This window comes from Pan troglodytes, chromosome 7 (genome assembly GCF_028858775.2).
Source record: "Pan troglodytes isolate AG18354 chromosome 7, NHGRI_mPanTro3-v2.0_pri, whole genome shotgun sequence".
Classification (NCBI taxonomy): Eukaryota; Metazoa; Chordata; class Mammalia; order Primates; family Hominidae; genus Pan; species Pan troglodytes.
In genome coordinates this window covers 109,968,694-109,995,388 of record NC_072405.2, presented here as the reverse complement: position 1 = coordinate 109,995,388, position 26,695 = coordinate 109,968,694, and the positions used below count along the sequence as shown (strand labels likewise).

The 26,695-nt window shown below is 38.7% G+C and overlaps 1 protein-coding gene across 18 annotated transcripts in view; it reads right to left on the bottom strand.

The window, feature by feature from the left end:
* Positions 1-26,695, bottom strand: part of VPS13B (vacuolar protein sorting 13 homolog B) — an 861,798-nt gene that overhangs the window by 133,267 nt on the left and 701,836 nt on the right. For all 18 annotated transcript variants that reach the window (XM_054657406.2, XM_063816458.1, XM_024345440.3 and 15 more), the window contains 2 exons: positions 23,733-23,940; positions 23,237-23,421 (listed from right to left, as the gene is read on the bottom strand). In XM_054657406.2, coding sequence (XP_054513381.1) covers positions 23,237-23,421; positions 23,733-23,940 — 393 coding nt within the window. The remainder of the gene's footprint in view (positions 1-23,236; positions 23,422-23,732; positions 23,941-26,695) is intronic.

Below are 26,695 nucleotides of genomic sequence, written 5' to 3'. Positions count from 1 at the left end.
TAGGAGCATGATTTATAAGCCTTTGGGTATATACCCAGTAATGGGATGGCTGGGTCAAATGGTATTTCTAGTTCTAGATCCCTGAGGAATTGCCACACTGACTTCCACAATGGTTGAACTAGTTTACAGTCCCACCAACAGTGTAAAAGTGTTCCTATTTCTCCACATCCTCTCCAGCACCTGTTTGTTTCCTGACTTTTTAATGATCACCATTCTAACTGGTGTGAGATGGTATCTCACTGTGGTTTTGATTTGCATTTCTCTGATGGCCAGTGATGATGAGCATTTTTTCATGTGTCTTTTGGCTGCATAAATGTCTTCTTTCGAGAAGCGTCTGTTCATATCCTTCACCCACTTTTTGATGGGTTTTTTTTCTTGTAAATTTGTCTGAGTTCTTTGTAGATTCTGGATATTAGCCCTTTGTCAGATGAGTAGATTGCAAAAATTGTCTCCCATTTTGCAGGTTGCCTGTTCACTCTGATGGTAGTTTCTTTTGTTGTGCAGAAGCTCTTTAGTTTAATTAGATCCCATTTGTCAATTTTGGCTTTTGTTGCCATTGCTTTTGGTGTTTTAGACATGAAGTCCTTGCCCATGCCTATGTCCTGAATGGTATTGCCTAGGTTTTCTTCTGGGTTTTTATGGTTTTAGGTCTAACATGTAAGTCTTTAATCCATCTTGAATTAATTTTTGTATAAGGTGTAAGGAAGGGATTGAGTTTCAGCTTTCTACATATGGCTAGCCAGTTTTCCCAGCACCATTTATTAAATAGGGAATCGTTTCCCCATTTCTTGTTTTTGTCAGGTTTGTCAAAGATCAGATGGTTGTAGATACGCTGCTGCATTATTTCTGAGGGTTCTGTTCTGTTCCATTGGTCTGTATCTCTATTTTGGTACCAGTACCATGCTGTTTTGGTTACTGTAGCCTTGTAGCATAGTTTGAAGTCAGGTAGCGTGATACCTCCGGCTTTGTTGTTTTGGCTTAGGATTGACTTGGCGATGCGGGCTCTTTTTCGGTTCCATATGAACTTTAAAGTAGTTTTTTCCAATTCTGTGAAGAAAGTCATTGGTAGCTTGATGGGGATGGCATTGAATCTATAAATTACCTTGGGCAGTATGGCCATTTTCACGATATTGATTCTTCCTACCCATGAGCATGGAATGTTCTTCCATTTGTTTGTATCCTCTTTTATTTCATTGAGCAGTGGTTTGTAGTTCTCCTTGAAGAGGTCCTTCATGTCCCCTGTAAGTTGGATTCCTAGGTATTTTATTCTCTTTGAAGCAATTGTGAATGGGAGTTCACTCATGATTTGGCTGTTGGTCTGTTATTGGTGTATAAGAATGCTTGTGATTTTTGCACATTGATTTTGTATCCTGAGACTTTGCTGAAGTTGCCTATCAGCTTAAGGAGATTTTGGGCTGAGACAATGGGGTTTTCTAGATATACAATCAAGTCGCCTGCAAACAGGGACAATTTGACTTCCTCTTTTCCTAATTGAATACCGTTTATTTCCTTCTCCTGCCTGATTGCCCTGGCCAGAACTTTCAACACTATGTTGAATAGGAGTGGTGAGAGAGGGCATCCCTGTCTTGTGCCAGTTTTCAAACAGAGTGCTTCCAGTTTTTGCCCATTCAGTATGATATTGGCTGTGGGTTTGTCATAGATAGCTCTTATTATTTTGAGATACGTCCCATCAATACCTAATTTATTGAGAGTTTTTGGCGTGAAGGGTTGTTGAATTTTGTCAAAGGCCTTTTCTGCATCTATTGAGATAATCATGTGGTTTCTGTCATTGGTACTGTTTATATGCTGGATTACGTTTATTGATTTGCGTATGTTGAACCAGCCTTGCATCCCAGGGATGAAGCCCACTTGATCATGGTGGATAAGCTTTTTGATGTGCTGCTGGATACGGTTTGCCAGTATTTTATTGAGGATTTTTGCATCAATGTTCATCAGGTATATTGGTCTAAAATTCTCTCTTTTGGTTGTGTCTCTGCCAGGCTTTGGTATCAGGATGATGCTGGCCTCATAAAATGAGTTAGGGAGGATCCCCTGTTTTTCTATTGATTGGAATAGTTTCAGAAGGAATGGTACCAGCTCCTCCTTGTACCTCTGGTAGAATTCAGCTGTGAATCCATCTGGTCCTGGACTTTTTTTGGTTGCTAAGCTATTAATTATTGCCTCAATTTCAGAGCCTGTTATTGGTCTATTCAGAGATTCAACTTCTTCCTGGTTTAGTCTTGGGAGGGTGTATGTGTCGAGGAATTTATCCATTTCTTCTAGATTTTCTAGTTTATTTGCGTAGAGGTGTTTATAGTATTCTCTGATGGTAGTTTGTATTTCTGTGGGATCGGTGGTGATGTCCCCTTCATCATTTTTCATTGAGTCTATTTGATTCTTCTCTCTTTTCTTCTTTATTAGTCTTGCTAGTGGTCTATCAATTTTGTTGATCTTTTCAAAAGACCAGCTCCTGGATTCATTGATTTTCTGAAGGGTTTTTTGCATCTCTATTTCCTTCAGTTCTGCTCTGATCTTAGTTATTTCTTGCCTTCTGCTAGCTTTTGAATGTGTTTGCTCTTGCTTCTCTAGTTCTTTTAATTGTGTGTTAGGGTGTCAATTTTAGATCTTTCCTGCTTTCTCTTGTGGGCATTTAGTGCTATAAATTTCCCTCTACACACTGCTTTGAATGTGTCCCAGAGATTCTGGTATGTTGTGTCTTTGTTCTCATTGGTTTCAAAGAACATCTTTATTTCTGCCTTCATTTCGTTATGTACCCAGTAGTCATTCAGGAGCAGGTTGCTCAGTTTCCATGTAGTTGAGTGGTTTTGAGTGTGTTTCTTAATCCTGAGTTCTAGTTTGATTGCACTGTGGTCTGAGAGACAGTTTGTTATAATTTCTGTTCTTTTACATTTGCTGAGGAGTGCTTTACTTCCAACTATGTGGTCAATTTTGGAATAGGTGTGGTGTGGTGCTGAAAAGAATGTATATTCTGTTGATTTGGGGTGGAGAGTTCTGTAGATGTCTATTAGGTCTGCTTGGTGCACAGCTGAGTTCAATTCCTGGATATCCTTCTTAACTTTCTGTCTGGTTGATCTGTCTAATGTTGACAGTGGGGTGTTAAAGTCTCCCATTACTATTGTGTGGGAATCTAAGTCTCTTTGTAGGTTTCTAAGGACTTGCTTTATGAATCTGGGTGCTCCTGTATTGGGTGCATATATATTTAGGATAGTTAGCTCTTCTTGTTGAATTGATCCCTTTACCATTATGTAATGGCCTTCTTTGTCTCTTTTGATCTTTGTTGGTTTAAAGTCTGTTTTATCAGAGACTAGGATTGCAACCCTTGCCTTTTTTTGTTTTCCATTTGCTTGGTAGATCTTCCTCTATCCCTTTATTTTGAGCCTATCTGTGTCTCTGCACATGAGATGGGCTTCCTGAATACAGCACACTGATGGGTCTTGACTCTTTATCCAATTTGCCAGTCTGTATCTTTTAATTGGAGCATTTAGCCCATTTACATTTAAGGTTAATATTGTTATGTGCGAATTTGATCCTGTCATTATGATGTTAGCTGGTTATTTTGCTTGTTAGTTGACGCAGTTCCTTCCTAGCCTTGGTGGTCTTCACAATTTGGCATGTTTTTGTAGTAGCTGGTACCGGTTGTTCCTTTCTATGTTTAGTGCTTCCTTCAGGAGCTCTTTTAGGGCAGGCCTGGTGGTGACAAAATCTCTCAGCATTTGCTTGTCTGTATAGTATTCTATTTCTCCTTCACTTATGAAGCTTAGTTTGGCTGGATATGAAATTCTGGGTTCAAAATTCTTTTCTTTAAGAATGTTGAATATTGGCCCCCATTCTCTTCTGGCTTGTAGAGTTTCTGCTGAGAGATCAGCTGTTAGCATGATGGGTTTCCCTTTGTGGGTAACCTGACCTTTCTCTCTGGCTGCCCTTAACATTTTTTCCATTGCTTCAACTTTGGTGAATCTGCTAATTATGTGTCTTGGAGTTGCTCTTCTCGAGGAGTATCTTTGTGGCGTTCTCTGTATTTCCTGAATTTGAATGTTGGCCTGCCTTGCTAGATTGGGGAAGTTCTCCTGGATAATATCCTGCAGGGTGTTTTCCAACTTGGTTCCATTCTCCCCGTCACTTTTAGGTACACCAATCAGACGTAGATTTGGTCTTTTCACATAGTCCCATAATTTTTGGAGGCTTTGTTCATTTCTTTTTATTCTTTTTTCTCTAAACTTCTCTTCTCACTTCATTTCATTCATTTGATCTTCCATCACTGATACCCTTTCTTCCAGTTGATTGAATCAGCTACTGAGGCTTGTGCATTCCTCATGTAGTTCTTGTGCTGTGGTTTGCAGCTCCATCAGGTCCTTTAAGGACTTCTCTGCATTGGTTATTCTAGTTAGCCATTCGTCTAATTTTTTTGCAAGGTTTTTAGCTTCTATGCCATGGGTTCGTACTTCCTCCTTTAGCTCGGAGTAGTTTGATCGTCTGAAACCTTCTTCTCTCAACTCGTCAAAGTCAGTCTCCATCCAGCTTTGTTCTGTTGCTGGTGAGGAGCTGCGTTCCTTTGGAGGAGGAGTGGTGCTCCGATTTTTAGAGTTTCCAGTTTTTCTGCTCTGTTTTTTCCACATCTTCGTGGTTTTATCTACCTTTGGTCTTTGATTTTGGTGATGTACAGATGGGGTTTTGGTGTGGATGTCCTTTCTGTTTGTTAGTTTTCCTTCTAACAGTCAGGACCCTCAGCTGCAGGTCTGTTGGAGTTTGCTGGAGGTCCACTCCAGACCCTGTTTGCCTGGGTATCAGCAGCGGAGGCTGCAGAATGGTGGATATTGGTGAACAGCAAATGTTGCTGCATGATCTTTCCTCTGGAAGTTTTGTCTCAGAGGAGTACCTGGCCGTGTGAGGTGTCAGTCTGCCCCTACTTGGGGGTGCCTCCCAGTTAGGCTACTCGGGGGTCAGGGACACACTTGAGGAGGCAGTCTGTCCATTCTCAGATATCTGGCTGTGTGCAGGGAGAACCACTACTCTCTTCAAAGCTGTCAGACAGGGACATTTAAGTCTGCAGAGGTTTCGGCTGCCTTTTGTTTGGCTATGCCCTGCCCCCAGAGGTGGAGTCTACAGAGGCAGGCAGGCCTCCTTGAGCTGCGGTGGGCTCCACCCAGTTAGAGCTTCCAGGCCACTTTGTTTACCTACTCAAGCCTCAGCAATGGCGGGCGCCCCTCCCCCAGCCTCACTGCCTCCTTGCAGTTTGATCTCAGACTGCTGTGCTAGCAATGAGCGAGGCTCCACGGGTATGGGACTCTCCGAGCCAGGTATGGGATGTAATCTCCTGGTGTGCCGTTTGCTAAGACCATTGGAAAAGCGCAGTATTAGGGTGGGAGTGACCTGATTTTCCAGGTGCCGTCTGTCACCCCTTTCTTTGACTAGGAAAGGGTATTCCCTGACCCCTTGCGCTTCCCGGGTGAGGCGATGCCTCGCCCTGCTTTGGCTCAGGCTCAATGTGCTGCACCCACTGTCCTGCACCCACTTTCCAACACTCCCCAGTGAGATGAACCCGGTACCTCAGTTGGAAATGCAGAAATCACCCATCTTCTGTGTTGCTCATGCTGGGAGCTCTAGACTGGAGCTGTTCCTATTCAGCCATCTTGGCTCCACCCTCGATAGACAGGTTCTTTAACTTACCACTAGATGATAGCACTAGCACTAAACATTAGTAAATTATTTTATTGGTCTATGTTGATCGTATTAATATGATGGTATTTATGAAGGTATATTTTATACTCAATGGTAAAATAACTGAAGATTTTCAACATGGTATATAGACTTTAGAGAGATAAAGATATTGCCTGGAAAAAAATGTAAGGTTGTATGTGTAGAAGGAGTCAAATCTACAATAGGATAAACTGTGAAAACGTTGATTCTTCAAGACCATCTTTCATTCTGAATACACGATTACTAAAAGTAGCTTACATCAAGGTTAAGCTCTGAATTTTCTTAATGTGTTCAAAAGAATGTTTTAAGAAAGAGAAAAAATTCAGTAATTTGAGTACCCATCTTTTAAGATAATTTCTAATGAAGTAGAAAGGAACTCTGAAAGCTTGTTATATTATACAGATATACCATGATTTAGCTAAAGAGAAAAAAGATAGTAGTTGGTGTTTGGAATTTGCGTTGAAATGGCTTTTCCTCATGGAGAATTAAAAACAAAAAAGGTGTCATGATAAAGGGTTAAAAATGTATGTAAGATTAATGAAATCATTAGTCATTTTTGAAAAATGGTTTAAAGTTGACTTAGCAAATATTTCTGCAATGCTGAATAATTTTCAATCAACAAATATAGATAAAACTGTGAATGTACTCTTATGTATGTTTCCAGATCACTGCAATAAAATGAAGTCTGAGAGCGGTCTTCAGAGAGCTAGTTGTAGTGATAACGAGTCCTTTGAGAATCAGGGTTCAGCTTATATATAGTGAGACTCCCCAAAGTAGAGCACAACCAAACTGGTCATCTCTCTTCACTGGAAATGCCCTTTGGTGGGTATTTCCTTCAGATAGTTAAAAGAGGCTGTCTCCTATATCATATATTGAATAAGCAACCATTCCAGTCCAAGATATGATACAAGAGAACTGTTAACAAGAAAACACACTTACCAAATTCCTTCCAATAGTAGTCTAAAACCAACATATGATTTAGCTGCTTTAGCAGCATTCTGAATATCTCTTCTCAGTGATTCACCACTATGTGGCTGATAAAGCAGTGAAAAAAATGGTTGCCATCTGTAATTACTTATTTGTATAACTCTAGGTTTTCAAAATATTGTGGCACCAAGGTAGAGAAAACTGTCTGATACATGCTTTTGGTTTAATTTTATAAATGCAACAGGATCTCTCCATTAACTAATAGTACAGGTAATGAAATAGAAATTAGAAAACTATTTTATAAGAGTAAAACTAATAAAAATGCATAGTAGAGCAAAATATAGAATTTGGATGGAAAACAAGAGGTGATTTCAAAAACATTATGCTTGTGGGGGAAGGCTGCTGCTTTGGGACCCTATCACCACATCTACAGACTGGAAAAATTTAAGAAGCACTGATCATATGTGAAAGTGTATTTTAAGAAGGACATCTTCAAAGGCTTTCCTGAAACACTTCAAATTCAATAGGACAGAATTTTTCATTAAACTACAAGTATATATCCATCCCTGCAGTTAAGAGTTGCAGGTTCAATAATCAGAATGCCTGATAGAATCTCAGCTTTGCTATTTACCAATGGAATGCCCTTGGGAAAATTATTTAACCTCTCTGGGCTTAGCTTTCTCATCTGTAAAATAAGAATGGTAACAGTTTTTATAAAATAAGAATGATACATTTTTGTAGCATGAGGACTGAATGAGATTATTACATAAAGCTCTCAGCATAATGTCTGACACTAGATAAGAAAATACATGGAGGCAAAAATATAAAAATAAGTAAAAAACTACATCTTTCAGTCCTGAAGTCTTAGGGTTTTTTTCCAAGTTTGTGTCAAGGTTTGTGGGCTACAGTACAATAGCACATGAATATAGCTCAAACTCTCATTTAGGCCTTGTCACCTCACTATTTTTTTTCTTCTTTTAAACTGATTTTTGTTGTTGTTGTTTTTGTTTGTTTGGAGTCAAGAGTCTCGCTCTGTCGCCTAGACTGGAATGCAGTGGTGTGATCCAGCTCACTGCAACATCTGCCTCCTGATTTCAAGTGATTCTCCTGCCTCAGCCTCCTGAGTGACTGGGACTACAGGCACGTGCCACCACACCCAGCTAACTTTTCATATTTTTAGTAGAGACGGGGTTTCACCATGTTGATCAGGCTAGTCTCGAACTCCTGACCTCAAATGATCCACCCGCCTCAGCCTCCCAAAGTGCTGAGATTACAGGCGAGAGCCACCGCGCCCAGCCTAAACTGTTATTTTTACCTCTAATTTCTCCTACCTCTAAGGAGAGAATCTTAGCACTCAACTCTCTACCTATAACCCCTCCTAAAAACAACCCCCTCCATGTCCTAAAATCAAGTGTAAACTAAATTTGTAACTTTCTAGTTCCTCACTTCTTCTCTCCATCCTTCAATCCTTTCCACACATACTGAGCAATTGCTACGTTCCAGTCTCTAGACAACAGGGAAACATTGGTAAAAAACAAATGTTTTTACCATTACTCTACTGCTATGGAACTTAAAAGTGTATTGAGGATTTCAAACAATTAAGCCCACTGCGACCCAAGCGCAGAGAACACGAGGGAGATGGGCTATTCAAAGGGCTCTACATGGTGCTCTGGCAACTAAAATTGATCTCTTCAAGTCAGTGGTGATCTGGAAGTTGTCAAATTCGCAGTGTTTTCCACCCCCCAGTCCATAATATACTCTTTATGCAGACGTGATACCACTGAGCTCTGTAAACTTCCTGGGCTTTCCTGACACTGTTGCCTCCACGGCCTTCCTTTTTGACCACTCCTTTGTTGATTCCTGTATTAGTTTCCTAGGGCTTCCATGAAAAATTACCAAACACTTACTGGCTTAAAACAATTGAGATTTATTTTCTGGCAGTTCTGGAGTTTAGCAGTCTGAAACTGAGGTGTCAGTAGGGCCATATTCCCTCTGAAGGCAATAGAGAAGACCCCCTTCCTTGTCTCTTCCTAGTTTCTGGTGGCTCCCAGCAATCCCAGGTGTTCCTTAGCTTGTAGTTGCGACATTCCAGTCTCTGCCTCCCTCTGCACATGGTCTTCCCCTCTGTGTGTCTGTGTCTCTGTCCAAATTTCCTTTGTCTTATAAGGGATACTGCTTGTTGGATAACAGCCCACTCTAATCGAGTCTGACCTCATCACAACTTAATTACATCTGCAAAAACCCTACTTCCAAATAAAGTCACACTCTGAGGTTCCAGGTAGAAATGAATTTGGGAGGGGAAACTGTTCAATCCATTAAAATTACTCATCTACTATTTATTTACTAGATACAGTGAGTTTTTTCATGGTTCTATACTCATCTCTCTAGTCTTTGAACTCTTTACTTTTTCTGAGTGTGACTTCTATTTTGCTTTCTTGGCTTCACTTTTCACTTCCATGAAGATAATTCCCCAAACCATTTCTTAAATAAGTCTCCCTCTTCTCTGAATTATCAGCCCACATGTCCAAATTTCTAGTGGCATTTACTACGATTATTCCTCCAAAACCTTAAATTTTAAATGTCCAATGTAGAACCTATTATCTCTTCCATAGTCCTGGCTGCTCCATTTTTCTTCTGACATTTCCAGTCCCCATTAATGGTTTTCCATCCATCTAGTCATTTAGAATAGGGTCATCTTTAATTTTCCCTTCCCATTACCATACACATCCGGGCATTGAAATCTGTTTATTCTGCCTCCAGATGTCTCCATCTTACATTCATTTCCTCCTTCCCATTCCAACTGTTATTCTTATTATTACTTGTGAGTAATTATAATGTGCTCTGAACAGTTGTCTATGCATCCAATATATAGTATGTCCTGATTCATCCTTTCCTCTGTAATTGGTCATGGTCATTGCTCAGCTCAATAGCCTTAATGACTACCTTCACAGAATAAAGTGCTTATTTATGGAATAAAGCCCAAGTGTCTCAGCAAGCACTTAAAACCCTCCACTATCATGCTTTAAGTCTACTTTTCACACCCATCTCCTATTATATCAACTCCCATCCCTGCATTTAGTTATAACACTTACTGTATTTTGCTGGGTAATTATTGCCAATCTATTTGTTTCATGAAGCTTAGATTTTAAGCTTTTTGAGAAAATGTACATTAAGAGTACCTTGTAAATATGATTAATCATCATCATCATCTTTTGGTCTTCCCCTCAAGTTTGTTGGATACAACAGAGTCTAAGTAAAGTAAATAAGGATTCAAAAAGTTCAAACACTCAAATGTCCATCAGCTGATGAATGGATAAGCAAAATGTGGTATATCCATATAAAGCAATATCATTTGGCAACAGAAAGGAAGTACAGATACATGATACGACATGGATGAACTGTGAAAATAACATGCTAAATGACAGAAGCCAGTCACAAAAAAACTATATTTATATGATTCCACTTATGTGAAATGTCCAGAATAGGCAGATATATAGAGACAGAAAGTAGATTCGTGATTACTTAGGGCTGGGGGTTGGGAAGACCAGAAGGTGAAAGCTAAAGAGTCCTAAGTTTCTTTTTGAGGTGATAAAAATATTCCAAAATTGATTCTGGTGAGGACTTCACAACTCCATGAATATATTAAAATCACTGAATTATACTCTTTAAATTAGGGAATTGTATGATGTGTGAATTATATCTCAATAAAGCTGCTAAAAAGGTTGCTGCTAAAAAGCATAAGAGAACCAAGACCTTTAACTTTGACGTAGCATTTAAAAATGTTGCTAGAAAACATCTACAGTAATAAAGTTTCATTTTTTTTAACCTAGGTATTGAATTTTTAAAATTGGAAGCCATGTGTGCTTGACAAAAATAAATTTTTTTTCCAATATCTTTATGAAAAGGACAGATAAAGAGGTAAAGAATTTGTAGCTTGCAATCAAAACTCAGATTTCCTCCAAGATTCAAAATCTAGGACAGAACAAGAGGCAAATTAGCACCTGGAGATGATAAGCCCTTAGCAGAACATAATAATTGCTAACATTTATTCAGCACTATGTGCTAGACACTGTTCTACATATTTTTTTACATCCAACAGTCATTTATTCCTCCTAACAACTGAATGAGGCATGAGCTATGATTATCCCTAATTTGCAGATGTGAAAGCTGAAGTACTAAGAAGTTACTTTACATAACTTGCCCGAGATCACCAGCTGACCTTGGATTTGGACTCAGAGACTTTAGCTCCAGAATCTGTGCTCTTAACAGCTGGACAACATTGTTTTTCTGTACTTCCCTCTTTCCTTCTGTTTGCTGTTCTCTTCAATAATGTAGCTCCCAAGAAATGATCTATGCTTAATGGATAATGGTTTTTATTGTGAATCTCATAGGAGGCAAATACTTCTATTTGACAGAGACCAAGTCATAAAAGATGGTACCAGACCATCAATTCATATTTACTATTCTTTCATTTTTTACACCCCAAACATTTTTAATACTGAGCAGTGAACATCAAACACAGATTGCTAAACATAGTTCTTCATTTTGAGAAATGCTCCCCTCTCCCTTTTAAATGTGAGAGTATTTAATAGGAAAAGAGAAATAGGCTAATAAAATTTCTACCACCAAATAAAGTGACAGGATAAAAATGACTTCAGTATTCTTCCAGTTTGCAAATGTTTTCCATTTACTTTAAAAGCACGTCTTACTGACAAATTCCTTCCCCACCTCTTACTTTTTTGAAGGGCAAGGAATGCTAGCATTTCAAACTATTTATTATTTTTTTTTTGTTTCAAAAATCCCATTTGCTTCTTAAGTGTTATCTACAAATTCTGCCTTGGCAGACCTTTCGTTAATGAACTGGAAAGCGAGTTTTCTTACTGCACCATAGACTAGATAAAGAAACTCACAATCAGGCAAGATGAGAAGCAGTTTACTGGGTGGGTGGAGAGACTGTGGACAGTTCCTTGGTGTTATGGCTGTGATGCCAGCAGGGCTGATGTTGTCTCCCAATATCTCCTCTTTCTTTCTTCCTCTGCAAACGAGCCCCATTTCCCTTTTAACTTGGTGTGGCCACGTGACAAAATTCTGGGCTCTGGGATGCTAGCAGCACAGCAGTACAGTGTGTGGGTTCCAAGGCATATCCATAAAGGGGGGAGGCATGCTCTGTTTTGGTCCTTTCCTATTCTTGTGGCTGGAGTAGGAACAAGATGCTTGAAGCTTCTACAGCCATCTTGGACCATGAAGGAAAGGGTGCTGCGGATGGCAGAGTAGCACACAGCAGGAAGATGGGTCCTCATGACTTCGTAGAGACATTCGCAGTCCTAGATCACTAACCTCCAGACTGTTCCCATGTGTGAAAGGAAATAAACTTCTATTTTACCTAAGCTACTGGTATTGCATATTTTCTGTCTTTCATATCTAAACCTAATACTAATTGACATAGAGCTGAAAAGCCCCAGCAGTGTCTCTTATGTTCTTGTGATTCTTCACGAGAGACTCTTTCATGGCTTATAGGGGGGTCAATAAACTTCCTGAAATTGTATGTTAAATCTCTTGTTAATTCATGCACTGCTCAGGGAGAGGAGGTCCCCCATTTAACTTTTCAGATCCTCAGCTTCTTCATTGTAATAGGGGGATAGCAACACTTTCTCTGCAGGGTTGATTTCAGGCTTAGATAGAATGTGTGTAAAGCACCTCACAAAGTGAATAGTGCCTAGCATACCAGGCACTCCTCTTTATTTCCAAAATTGTGTGAATGCTTTTGCCACACATCCCACTGAGCTTAAATCTTGCAATTACCTTGACTTCTCTTACTTCCTCATTAAATTACCATATTAGTTGTCAAGAACATAGATTTCTTCTCTATAACCTCTCTTGCATTCATTTCTTTTTCTCCTTCCCCACTACTCCCTTCAGGTTGCAGCCTCTCATCTCTCTAAGACCCTTACCAGGTCTTCTTATTCTGGTCTCTCCTGATTCATTTCACCTCCACAAGACTACTAATGTTTCCAAAGCTGCCAGTGGTTCTCCAATGCCTATCAAATGAAATATAAACCCCACACTCTAAATGTAGTCAAGGTAGCACAACAAAGAAGAAAGAATTATGAAGTCGACAAACTGAGATTTGAATCCTGGTTTTACTCCCTTAACTTGCTTTATGATCTTGGGAAAATTATTTTTCTCAGAACCTCATTTACCTTAGCTCTAAACAGTACATACCACACAGGGTTAGAGTGAAGATTATGGTACATACAAGGTTAGAGGGAAGATAGAAGGGATATCACATATAAAATGACAAGTTTGGTGCTTGGTACATACTAGGTGCTCAAAAAATGAGTTTCCTTCTCTTTTCCCACCATGGAATGAATGGAGATTAAGAAGCCACATCTGCAGCCTATCACTCACTCTTCCACTAATCCCATACTTGTCTAACCTGTGCTAGTCAAACCAGATGATTTGCCACTTCCCAGAAATATGTTCTGCCCTCTCTATCCAGTTCTGAAATTTTGCTCACCGAGTTATTCTTTATATACACCTTCACTCCATTTTTTTTTCAGTTTTAATCCTCTTCATCCTTCAAGGATCACCTCAGTAACCATCTCCTCCATGAAGCCTTGTCTTGATGTCTCAATTCAGATGTAAGCTTCGTTTAAAAAGGCAGATTCTCTGTGGCTTTTTCGTGGCATGTCACAGGTTCTGCCCTGTCATGTTTTATGTACTTGTCCCTCCTGAAAGACTACAGGTACCCTTCAGGAGGTACCTGTACCTGTACCTACAGGTACCCTTCAGGAGGTACCTGTACCTGTACCTACAGGTACCCTTCAGGAGGTACCTGTACCTGTACCTACAGGTACCCTTCAGGAGGTACCTGTACCTGTACCTACAGGTACCCTTCAGGAGGTACCTGTACCTGTACCTACAGGTACCTTTCAGGAGGTACCTGTACCTGTACCTACAGGTACCTTTCAGGAGAGAAGAGCTAGAGCCCTCTCCACTTTTGTGTCTCTCTCTCAGCATTTAGCCCAGGTCCTTTCATCTGTATTTACTGAGTTAATCTCAAAAATCTCAGGCAGGGCTCTTTTTAATGTATTCCTAGATCTTTTTTTCATACTTTTACAACATTATGAAGACAGAATGATTAAAAGTGTATTCAGGGAACACTCTATTTTAGATTTTTCTTTGTCTAAAAAAAGGAGGCAATGGCTTCTGGAAGCAAAACACTTAGCAGTTGATCCAGCACCGTTACCCATCATTCAAAAACATTTATTATTGTGTCCACTGGGTACACAAGACTTGTTCCTTTCCTTTATTTCCTAAGAGTCTGGCTCAGCCTCCTACTTCCCCAAAGCCCCCAAGCCTTTTTATTTTCCTTTCTGCATTTCAACAACAATGAATTTCATATCTGGCTTTGAGCATCCCTCCTAAAGATGATGGATAGGAGCAAAGCCTTCTGGGACACATTAGTACAGCTGCCAGTGGGCAGGAGGTGCTTATAAAAAGGCTCAGGATTCTGGGAACATATGTGCAGCTATAAGTGAACTGCCCAACCCAGCTGAAAAGAAACATCCAAGAACACTTCCTTTTATTCTTTTTAAGCTATGTGTGGAAGAGGCAAATCATATTCAATTGCAAATAACTCTCAGAAGGATTCTCTTTTTGTAGTGCCATCATGTGCTAATATCATAACCTTTGCCTATCAGGTCCAGGTGCTTCAAAATTACAGGAAGCTTGTAAAGTCAAATTTAAAGCAGCAAAAGTCTAGTTTCTACTTTATTGGATAATACTGACTATTACTATCTGACTCAGAACATTTTCCAAGTAATTATGAAAAAGACAAAAACCCCACACAACTATAAGATTTAATGAAGCTTTAGTTCAGTCTGTGGACAAGTAGTAGATAAAATGTTATTAGAAAACTAAACACAATGAAATCACCATCAAGCTACAAACATTAAACATTACATTGTAAACTCAATTTCAAAAAAAGAAAATTACTTTATATGTAAAGCTCTCATACTTCATTAGAACTGGAAGACTATAGAATCTGTGAAGTTGCCAATGTATTACATAGTCATTGCACTAAAAAGCAAGCACTAGTCAAGAAAGGTATTGATCTTAAGCACACTGGAGATAAGAAACTATCTCATGTGTGTCTGTAAGACAAAGGACCTTGCCTAACCTACATTTTGAGAGGATACTAGGGGAAGACAGCGACAGGATTTAAAAATGGTGTAAGGCTTTTCTCCAGGTGCAGATAGCCTTTGATGTGCAGAGCAGAATGTCTTTTCCAGATATTTGCAAAGGGAAAAGCTGGAAAAACCACAGCAAAATGGAGTCAATTTTTGTCAGTGAGAGGTCAACACAAACCATGAGTTTCCCCAATATAGCCAGGGTGGAAAGCAAGAGCAGTAAGAGAGATGTGACATAAAATAGATCCCCTGGGAGATTTCTGTAAAGCTCACAATGACCCCAAATTCAGCCATGTTGGTAAAATGTGGCTCTCCCCATGACCAAAGTTGACTGGGCCAAGAGCACCTGATATCAAACTTGGTAAATTAGGAGTGTGGATCTGAAACAGAGGCTGGACTTGTAAATGTGACTTTTGGAGCTCTGGAAGCTGTGGGGAAAGTACTGGGTGGCCTAAGAAGAAAGGGAGAAAAAAAAAGTCTGTTGAAAGGGAAGAATAAAGCAAATACGGGGAAAGAAAAAGAAAAAGCAATAGCGAGTGAATATTCCCCTGGGTTCCTATCTTCCATTCCTGGCCCCAGTTCTTCCAGAGGCCCTGCTGCAATTTGCAATTGTTTCCAGGACTCCCCACTGTATCTTGATATTAATCCCCCTCATTTTAGCTTAAGCTAACTTCAGTGGGGTTTCTGCTACCTGCAACCTAAAGAACTGTAGTCGACATACTACCAGAGTCCACTAACCATAACTGTGGGGAAGATAGTGTCTCTTACAGCAGTTGCTCTCAATGAAAGCATTCATCAATCACACACAGAGCCAGCATCCCTAACAATTATTACGACATTAACAGACTATAAACACAAAAACCTCCTTCTCAGAAAACAGGACTTTGTCTGTCTAATGTGGTCTAACACATTAGAATCCCAGATTCTTTGATCAATTGATATGGGAAAGAAGATAATGATGGTAACAGCTGCCATTTATTATGTGTCATAATAATTGATTGGGTCTTCAACTATGTAAGGCATTACGCTAAATGCTCCATACACATTATCCCCACTCCTCATAACTCTTAAGGTAGTGAGAATAGACATTTGTTTGAAAAGGTTTGTGACATATTGAACAGAGATGTCATCAGGGAAAGGCCAACCTGCTGGGAGGGGCAGGTAGCCAGAAAAGGGCATTTAATGTGATGGATTAACCATCATTCAAGATCTAGCCATTGGTCCTAGAGTCTCAGAAAATTTCAGTGGTATTCTAGCACTGACTAGACTTAGGAATGCTGACTCATGCTAACAAAGTTCACTAGAGACTGACATATAAACAAAATGCCAAGTTATGTTATTAAGTTACCATGAGATGTATAACTGCCAAGCAGTCTGGATACTGATGTTGGCTCAACCAGTGTATGATATACTTTCTCCATGTAGACAGACTACACTGGGAGCCAAACTATTAGAAGGATATTTAGGTGGTTACATGATTTGAATGTTAGACACAGAGATTTGACAGCTGCTACATTCATTTCCATAAAGGGGATTTAGCTACCAGGTGAACCAGACTCTTAGGCACCATTTCTTTGGTTGCTGCCAGGAAGATCTATTCCAACAAATATTTCTGTGACCCTCCTGGGCTCCAGAGCTGACTAGTCATCTTTCTAAAGGAAAAGTTTTTTCTTTAGCTATCTTAAAACCTGATACTGTTTGGCTCTGTGTCCCCACCCAAATCTCATCTTGTAACTCCCATAATTCCCACGTGTTGTGGGAGGGAACCAGTGGGAGATGAATGAATCAGGGGGCAGGTCTTTCTCATGCTATTCTTGTGATAGTGAATGGGTCTCACAAGATCTGATGGTTTTAAATACAGGAGTTTCTTTGCACAAGCTCTCTCTTTGCCTGCTGCCATCCATGTAAGATGTGACTTGCTCCTTTTTGTCTTCTGCCATGATATTGAGGCCTCCCCAGCCATGTGGAACTGTAAGTCCAATAAACCTCTTTCTTTTGTAAATTGGCCAGTCTTGGGTATGTCTTTATCAGCAGTGTGAAAACCGACTAATACAATACCCAATCCATCTTGTGTGTTTGGCAGTCTTTTTATTGACTTAAAGTTACTTTGCATATCTTTGTCTAACTCATTATTTTATGATTTAACATTTGAAGTAAAAGGATAATTCTATTTTCCTTCTTTCCACATTTCTCAATGAGGTGGCTCACTGTCATTCTAATGTATCATCTCAATTTTTTACATATAGGTGAAAAAAACAGGTTTTATAGTCAGAAAGACTGGGGATTAAATTTTGGCTCCCTCACTTATAAATTTTGTGATTCACAACCAGTTAATTAACTTTTTCTTGGCCTCAGTTTTCCTACTTGTAAAATGGGAATGAGGCCCACCTCATGGAGTAAAATTAAATTTAATGAGTTATTATGTATGTAAAGTACCCAGCACAGTGCTGGGTGCAAAACACACAAGTGATCAGAAATGCCCACTGGAGCAAAAATAACAGAGATCTCTACCATTTAGGTTCTCTCTGTGTCTTAGAAAGTTTATGCTGCTAGAATAAAATACTTCATACTGGGTAACTTACAAATAATAGAATTTTTGGTGGCTCATGCCTGTAATCCCAGCACTTTGGGAGGCCAAGGCGGGCAGATCACTTGAGGTCGGGAGTTCGAGACCAGCCTGGCCAACATGGTGAAGCCCCATCTCTACTAAAAATACAAAAATTAGCCAGGTGTGGCTAATACTTTCTCGATTAAAAAAGGCATTTTCAATCTTAAGAATTTGTTCCTGTTCCCTTATCATTGTATTCTTCTTGTTTTCATATTTATTTTCATTTATATGTTGCCATAAACTTTTAGATATCTTCATCTGGCATGTGACAATGGCCAAGAACCATGACGGATCTGTATAGGAATTAAAATACCCATTACCAATTTTACTACCAAAAAATGGATTGAGTATTTATAATCTGGGAACATATGCATTTCCAAAATGGAATCCTCAATAGGCAGTGCACACAGGAGGATTAGGAGAGAGGAAAACCTACTATGTGCCATATACAGTGCCAGAAATTTCTTTTATTGAGACCCATTTAAACTGCACAACACTCCTAGGTTGGTGGCATTACTTTATCCAACAGATGCTAATTTTATTGAGATCTAAATATACTACTAACATTTAAAAGTTCACATGATAAAATTATAAGCTGACCATAAAATAAGCTTTTGCATTCTAGGAACATTACTTTTGAGGTTTTTATTCAGAACCTATGATTAGTTTGATTTATTATTATAGACATGTTTTTCATGTTTATATTTTTCATTACAATTACAAAATAAATTCCATAAAGTGATATGGGGAGTTTGTTTATAAATCTCATCAACAATCATGGAATGAGGAATATAAAGAGACAAATCTGAGGCTTCTGTATTATAAGTCAACTCTATAAGGCCAATTTTTAAGTGAATTAAATGGTCTTGAAGGAAAAAGTCATCTAAACTCAATTCTGTTTTGAGGACTAAACCTAAGGAGATTAATATATCTCTGTATTTAAGAATTAGCTACTGTTTAAGGGAGCAAGTAAGCTTGGCAGACTATTCAATGATATCACAAAGAGGCTGAGTAATGTAATGACATTAGACTGTGTGTACAGCAGATGATACCACTGAAAAATAACACAACGCACCCTGATATAGTTCGGTGTAGAAAATCAAAACACATTCATTCATTCCATAAAATAGTGATATATAATGTAATACTTTTGAATGATATGAAACAGAACACGGAAGTTCATGGATTCGTTTATCCAGTCAACATATTTATTGAACATCTGTACTGCGATGGATACTGTAAAGCAGTGGTCCCCAATCTTTTTGGCACCAGGGACCGGTTTCATAGAAGACAATTTTTCCATAGACCAAGGGGTGGGGAGATGATTTTGGGATAAAACTGTTCCACTTCAGATGATCAGGCATTGGTTAGATTCTCATAAAGAGTCCACAACCTAGATCCCTCACATGCGCAGTTCACAATAGGGTTTGCGCTCATATGAAAATGTAATGCCCCTGCTCATTAGATTGGGAGGCAGAGCTCAGGTGGGAATGCTTGCCTGCCACTCACCTTCTGCTGTGTGGCCTGGTTCCTAACAGGCCATGGGCTGGGGGACCCTGCTGTAAAGGACATGATGACAAATTAGATACAACCTCTTCCTTTACAGACATACAATCTAGGAGAGACACAAGATGGGGACACATAAGTTCAAGTGTGAGGAATACAGTGAAAAATAGCATAAAAGTAGTACCATGAAGTGCTACAAGATTTCAGAGGAGGGCTATATCATGTTTGAACATGGCATCTAGGAAAGGCTTCATAGACTACATGGCATTTTAGCTCTTCTGAAGTGTGGGGAGGAATTCAGCTGGCAGAGATGGGAGGGATTCAAATGAAGAGGAAGCAGGATGTTATAGGTTGGTTTGGGGAATGCCAGATAGGCCAGTTTGATAGAGGACAGACCATGTCTAAGGGACTGCAAGGCAAAATTGGGGGATGGGGGCAGTTTATGCCGGGCTCTCAAGGTCAGTCTGGCAGAGTAACAGAGCCACTGAAGGTTTTCTTCAGGGAATTATACAATCTATTTGTTCCTCTAAAAACTTAGAAGGACAGGCTGGAAGGAAGAGATACTGGAGCCTGGAATTCCATCTAGGAGCCTTTTTTAGTGGTCTAGGCATTTGTGTGATAAGAAAAAGCGGAGGGGAGGAAACAAGCACTTATTAAGAGCTCACTATGTGTAACGCATTTATTTATTTAAGTGTATTAGATATAATACTCCACGACAACTGTGAAAGGTAGATAACATCAACTCCAATGTTCAGTTGAGGAAACTGAAGCTCAAAAAGATCAGTAGTTTGCCCAAGGTCAATGAGTTAGTTAAAATAAGGCGGGGGGTGGGGAGACAGTGGCAACTGAGACTTCAAAACCCATTTTATAATATACACTAGGTTGATTAGGGCCTTCCTTTCATAAGCTCCCTGAAATTCAGATCAGCTGTTGAGGATTTTAGCTGTGCCTCTAGTATAGAACCAGAAATAATCACATATGGTAGGAGAATGATTCTGACAACAGATGAAATTAGATTCTTCTACCCCACACGACCACAGAAATTTCCCTGCTAGACTGAAGGATTGAGCTTTTAATGAGTTGATTGTGTCTTATCTGTCTCTGGATCCCCCAGAGCAAGCCCAGGGCCTGGCACTGTAGATCCTCAAGGAGAAAGCTGTTGTATTAAATCAAACTTGTGATTCATGTTACATATGTTCTGTCCTCAACTGAAGTTCTAATGAAACAAAATATTTTGCATCGTTCTAATATTGCAACTCAAGAGAGTTGTTTCCACAGATGAGACCCACTCCAAGCTCTGGGACAAACTCTGCTCCTATCTGGGAGAGTATGAGGATTGAACTGAGAGCTCAGCAGCATGGTATCAAGTCAGCCTCGTTGCCAGTCTTGATCTGTTCCTCGATCCAAGTTATAGATTCTGAGTGTGCTCCTTCTCACCACTAGGATCCAGCTCTCCCTCCTTTCTAACTTCTGGTAGTTACAACCCTGTCTTGCTCCCTAGGCCAGCATCCCTGTCTTTGAATTTTGCCCACATATAGGATCTTCATTTCTCCAACAAAATATGAAACATAGCAAGACCTTTTTGATACCAACTCTTTGCTTGCTGAAATCTGCCAGGCTGTGTTTTGCTTATATGCCAAGGCTACTGTCTGGGTCCCTGGGACTCTCTGATCTCCTGGACTACTCCAGCTGGTCTGTAGAGTCATCCATCATACTCCAGATCTCCTTGGTCTAGCCTGTGCTTCTACTTGATGAAAGGAGTTTGGACAATAGTCATCATAATATCTGTTGAGTATCCCTTATCCAAAATGCTAGGGACCAGAAGTGTTGGATTTCAGATATTTTTCAGATTTTGGAATATTTGCAAATACGTACTAGTTGAAGATCCCTAATCCATAAATGCAAAATCTGAAATACTCCAATAAGCATTTCCTTTGAGCATCATGTTAACACTCAGAAAGTTTTGGATTTTGGAGTATTTTAGAGTTCAGATTTTTGGATTAGACTGCTGAATCTGTAATAGTGGTAATAGTCATACTTATATAACATTTGCTATGTGCCAGGCACAGTTCTATGTATTTTATAAATATTGATTCTTACAATCATCACATTATTATTAGCCTCATTTTGTCGTTGGAATAAAAAGTAAAACAAAAATCCAACCTGAGTGGTTGTTACTTGTCTAATGTGACAATGTTTGCAAGTGCTAGAGCAAGACTTTGAACCCAGGCATTCTGGCTATAGTTCATCCTCTTAATCACTATGCTCTTCTAATAACAGTGAGAAGATAGAAAATATGCCACTAGTAAATGTACTATCTTAGATGCTTTAATTAATATAATTTACATCATACCACCAATAATTAGTTATTACACTTACGTTAATAAATGTGTTAATATCTAGCTATAACTATAAACCTTTAGCCCTTACATGAAGTTAAAACTTTAATGTATGCATATTTTCATTTTGATTGAAAATCTACAGATATTCTGCATTTAGGCAAGTCTGATAAGACAGTAGAATTCGGCCGGGCACGGTGGCTCACGCCTGTAATCCCAGCACTTTGGGAGGCCGAGGCAGGTGGATCACGAGGTCAGGAGATCCAGACCATCCTGGCTAACATGGTGAAACCCCGTCTCTACTAAAAATACAAAAAAATTAGCCGGGCATGGTGGCGGACACCTGTAGTCCCATCTACTCGGGAGGCTGAGGCAGGAGAATGGCCTGAACCCGGGAGGCGGAGCTTGCAGTGAGCCGAGATCTTGCCACTGCACTCCAGCCTGGGTGACAGAGCAAGATTCTGTCTCAAAAAAAAAAAAAAAGGAATTAAATAAGATTGTAATATGACTTATATTAATATGTAGCTGATTTGTATTATAAAACTAATTTGTTAAGAACAGAGCAGTCACTTCAAACATTTGGTGAGTGTACCTATGTACCAGAGGCTGGAGATACATCATCAAGACATATAAGGAGCTTATTTTCTAACAGTAGAAAGATCACACGCAAGTAAACAAATGCATAATTAGGACTAGCAGTAAGAACTATGAGAAAGTAAAACAAGGAAATGCAATACAGAATGAAGTAGTTGTAGTGGGCTAGTCAGGATATGACATTTGAGCTGGTACCTGACTGACGAAGACCAAGGTTGGTAATGTGACAGGTGGTCTGCTCAAGGAGAAAAAGGAGGCCAGAGTGGCTAAAGGATCATGAGAAAGGGAGAAACTGGCATGAACTCCAGTTGGAGAGGTGAGCAGAGTCCAGACTATAGGTCCTTGCAGGCCACAGCAAGAGATCTGAATTTTGTTCTAAGTATTAGAGGAAGTCACCACAGGGTTTTAAGTTAGGGAAGTGATATAGTATAACCTACATTTAAAAAATATCAGTTTAGCTGCTATTTGGAGAATGCATTCCAAGTGGTCAAGAACAGAAGCATAGAGGCCAATTAGGAAGCTACTGGAGTAGGGAACAGAAGATGGCAGCTTGAACTCAAGTTGTATCAGCAGAAACAGAGAAGTAGATGGAATAGGGACATATTTTGTAGGCAGAACTGACAGGACTTGTTGATGGGTTTTGACACAGGGAAGTAGGGAAAGAAGGCAATCAGGAATGACCTGTAGATTTTGAGTGGATGGTTGTATGATCTGGTAATAGGTGGAAGATTAAGGGAGAAACAAATTTTAAGAGAAACTCCTATCAGTAGAACATTAGTAAGTACAAAGGTAACATAGTGATATCCACAATGACATTTATATTAAACTCAGGGAATAACAAGCAACACACTTTCACAAAACCTTAGGGAATATGATCACAGGTTAGACCTTTTCTTTAATAGAAAAATCAGCCTACCTCAAGCCCCAAGACCATTTCAGCTATGGAAATGAAAACTACAGTCATCTCTTTCTAGCCTTACATGGGCATATTTTGTTTCATGGGGCGGTTCTAGAAACTCTGAAGAGTGTGAACACATGATAGGCACTTAATAAAGGAGTGGTGAACTAAATGACACCTCCTTGTCCCATTATAATCTACTCAAAATAAAATGGAGAGTAGAATTGAGAACTCTTAAAATTGCCATGTATCATGAATTTGGATTACATTATTACCTTATTTTAAAAAATCCTATTATATATGTGTGTGGATACACACACACCACACACACAGATGTGTATTTCTCTCTGATACTATTAATGTAAGAAGTAAGTATGTTCCAAACATTTTTCCTAACATATGATCAGCCCTTTCCCACAATGTTTTCATTTTACAATGAATGGTCATTACATACCTGTAGCACATCACCAAGGTCTGCTGTGCTAATATCTGGATCCTCTGTGGTGTTAAAAGGTACAGGAGTTATTCGTACAAGGGTGAGCACTCTAGGTTCTGGATATCTCCATAACATCATCCCTGGGCAATCTTCAGTTTCATTATAAAATAAGACTTCATAGACCCCAGGCAATTTCAAAGATTCTGTCAAATAAAAGTATAATTAATTGTATGATTTTAAAGGGGAACATGACAAAGGGGAAAAAGTAAAGGAAGAAGAAATTATGAGAATAAAAGATATAAAGAAGCTAGTTGGTCATTTTTATATATATTCTGGAACAGAAAGAAATGAAGAACTTCCCCTAAGAGAGATTGAATGATAATGTACTATTTTTGTACTGCAAATTTTAACGCACTTTAAAAAGCCATCTTGATTGTTTTTATTTAGTCAACATGCATTTAAAATGCAACCACATGCACAGAGACACTCTCATACTGAGTCTGTTGCTACTTACCAGCATCCTGTACATACTGAAATAGACCTGTCCGTAGGTCATCTGAACTTTGTTCACTTTTAAATGTCTGATTCTCTTCCACAGGAGATGACATTTGAGGCACTGGTTCAGAAACTTGTACTTCAAAATTTCCCTCCTCATTAAGGTATCCATTGAGTAATTCATGTAGAAGAACTAAACAATTCAAATGTTCTTGACCCCAGAAGACCTTTAAAATCATAAAAAAATTCTAGTAGCTTTTAAATACAAACATTTCTTGAGACTAATTAGGTATAATCATATTTGAATTAATGTAGGACTGTAATTATGTTCAATTTAATTACTTATAAACTATAATTCCTAAAAAGTAATTGACTTACAGGATGAAATTCTATTGCTTGAATAAATATATAACAACAAAAAAATTAATTATATCTTATATTGTGTGAATAACAATAAATTTTAAATGTTGAATTGAAATTATGTTGATGTGAAGTAATGTTTATGAATTAATTTAGCTAAGAGGGAAAAGAACACCTATTATAGTCTGAGAGAAGGCAATGAAGATCCTCTAGGCCAAAATGTTAATAAAATCATAATAATAACCTTGTGGGACAGCTCTGACATTCTGCCATGAGATTAAATAAGCAATCCTTATTATAGGGTTTCTTTCTCTGCACTTTTAGAGGGAGATTTCTCAATGAACCTGAACTTAGAAGGCTCCCAACTTCCGTGTTTAGTAAGACTGTGCCAACACAGAGGATTCCAGAGCCCCTGAAAATCAATTATACTACAGTAGCTACAGTAGAGTTTCAGAACAAAAGGACTTAGTGTTTCCTCTAATGGAGATTAAGTTTTATTTTTCTGCATGTGAGTAATATTAGTCTATAACTACTAAGTTATAGACATATAATGACCAGTAGGTTATAATGAAGATTAAAACTTTCAAAAATGTTAATTTTCTCTGTAAATACTGAATAAAGGCAATACAACTATCAATTCTAAGAGAACCAGGTAACGCAGAAAAGAAAAAAGAATATATAGTAGTAGAAAATAATAGCCCCATATCGTGTGGGTAAGTTTTAAACCCTAGGCTTAGGTTCTGCTCTCTGGAATTAAGGCATCTCAGAAATGAAAGTAAAAGATGTAACACTAAGTGTACTTGTGTTCTCATCAATCTTATTTTTATTGGATGCTGAAAAATAGAGACAGGTGAAAAGTCAAACTGGGGAGTAGAATGTTGTGCTCTAGCCTTTAAATTGTCAAGAGACAATGACTGTAATACAGAGGTAATACACTGTACTTTGTTTTTGCTTTTATTAATGCTGTGGTTTAAAATTTTCTTACTTTTTATTTTTAAGCACTTGGTCATGTAAACAGATCATTGTCATTTTCAATGTGAAGTTACTTGGCTGCCTTGGAAAAAAGGTAAGACAATGAATATTCTTGATAAAGTAATACATGTTTATTGCTAAATATATGAAGATTTCTGATAGATACTGAAAATCTCCAAAGCAACACAAAACAGTAAGTTATTAGGATCTTCCCAAATCTTGCTCTGTGCATTAAAAAGGAAACTGGTGAAAACTTGAGGCAATACAACTTTTAGATAAATACAAAAAATTGGCCGGGTGCTATGTATGGCTCATGCCTGTAATCCCAGCATGGGTGGAGGATCACTTGAGCCCATGAGTTTGAGACCAGCCTGGGCAACATAGTGAGAACCTGTCTCTTAAAAAAAATAGTCAAGCATAGTGGTGCATGCTTGTGTTCCTGGGTACTTGGGAGGCTGAGGTGGGAGGATCTCTTGAGCCCAGGAGGCTGAAGCTGCAGTGAGCTGTTATCACACCACTGCACTTCAGGATATGCAACAAAATGAGATTCTGTCTCAAAAAAAAAAAAAAAAAAAGAAAAAAGAAAAAAGAAAAAAATTCACATTTAATGTCTCCATTATTGACCAATTAGTTGTTTTAATTTTCTATCATTGTGAATCTTTCAAGCTTTTTGGATTCATGTCAAGTTTAGAGTGGCATCAAGTTACATGAAGATTAAATTAAAATCTATCCAAATACAAAATAATCAAGAAATAAGTTGGATGCCTTCACACGTTCTATATTTGGCTGTTAAGACAAATGCATTAAGAGCTTGCAGTGTGACTAATTTATCAAGTGTTGTAATCAGATATCATCACATGTAAAATATTTAATATTAGGAAATTGTTCTTATATATTGCTAGTGACACTGTGCTTGCAACAGGTTGACTACTTTGTATTAATAATTAAAAAAATCTATAGCCTCAACAACATAGTGAGACCTCATCTCTACTGAAAAAAAAATAAAAAACATTAGCTGGGTGTGGTGGCACATAGTTCTACCCACTCAGGAGGTTGATCCAAGAGGATCACTTGAGCCCAGGCAACTGAGGCTACAGTGAGCTATTATTGTACCCCTGTACTCCAGCCTGGGTGACAGAGCAAGACCCTGTCTCAAAAAGAAAAGTCTACCCATAAAAAAAAAAAAATTCAACCCGGCAATTCCACTCCTAGTTATATATCTAAGAGAAATCAAAACATATATCCACACAAAAAGTCGTACACAAATGGTCATGGCAGCATTATTCATAGCAGCCAAAAGTGGAAAGAACCCAAATGTCTATCAACTGATGAATGAATACATAAAATGTGGTATATTCATATGATGGAATGTTATTTGGCCATAAAAAGGAATAAAATATTGACACTTGGTAAACATGGATGAACCTTGAAAACATGCTGAGTGAAAGAAGTCAGTCACAAAAGACCACAGGTTATATGATTCTATTTATACGAAATGTTAAGAATAGGTAAATCTATGGAGACAGAAAGTAGATTAGTGGTTTCCTAGGCCTGATAAGGGGGTTAGAGGGTAATGTGAGTGGCTGCTAATGGATATGGGTTTTTTTTGTTGGTGGTAATGAAAATGTTCTGAAATTGACTGTGGTAATG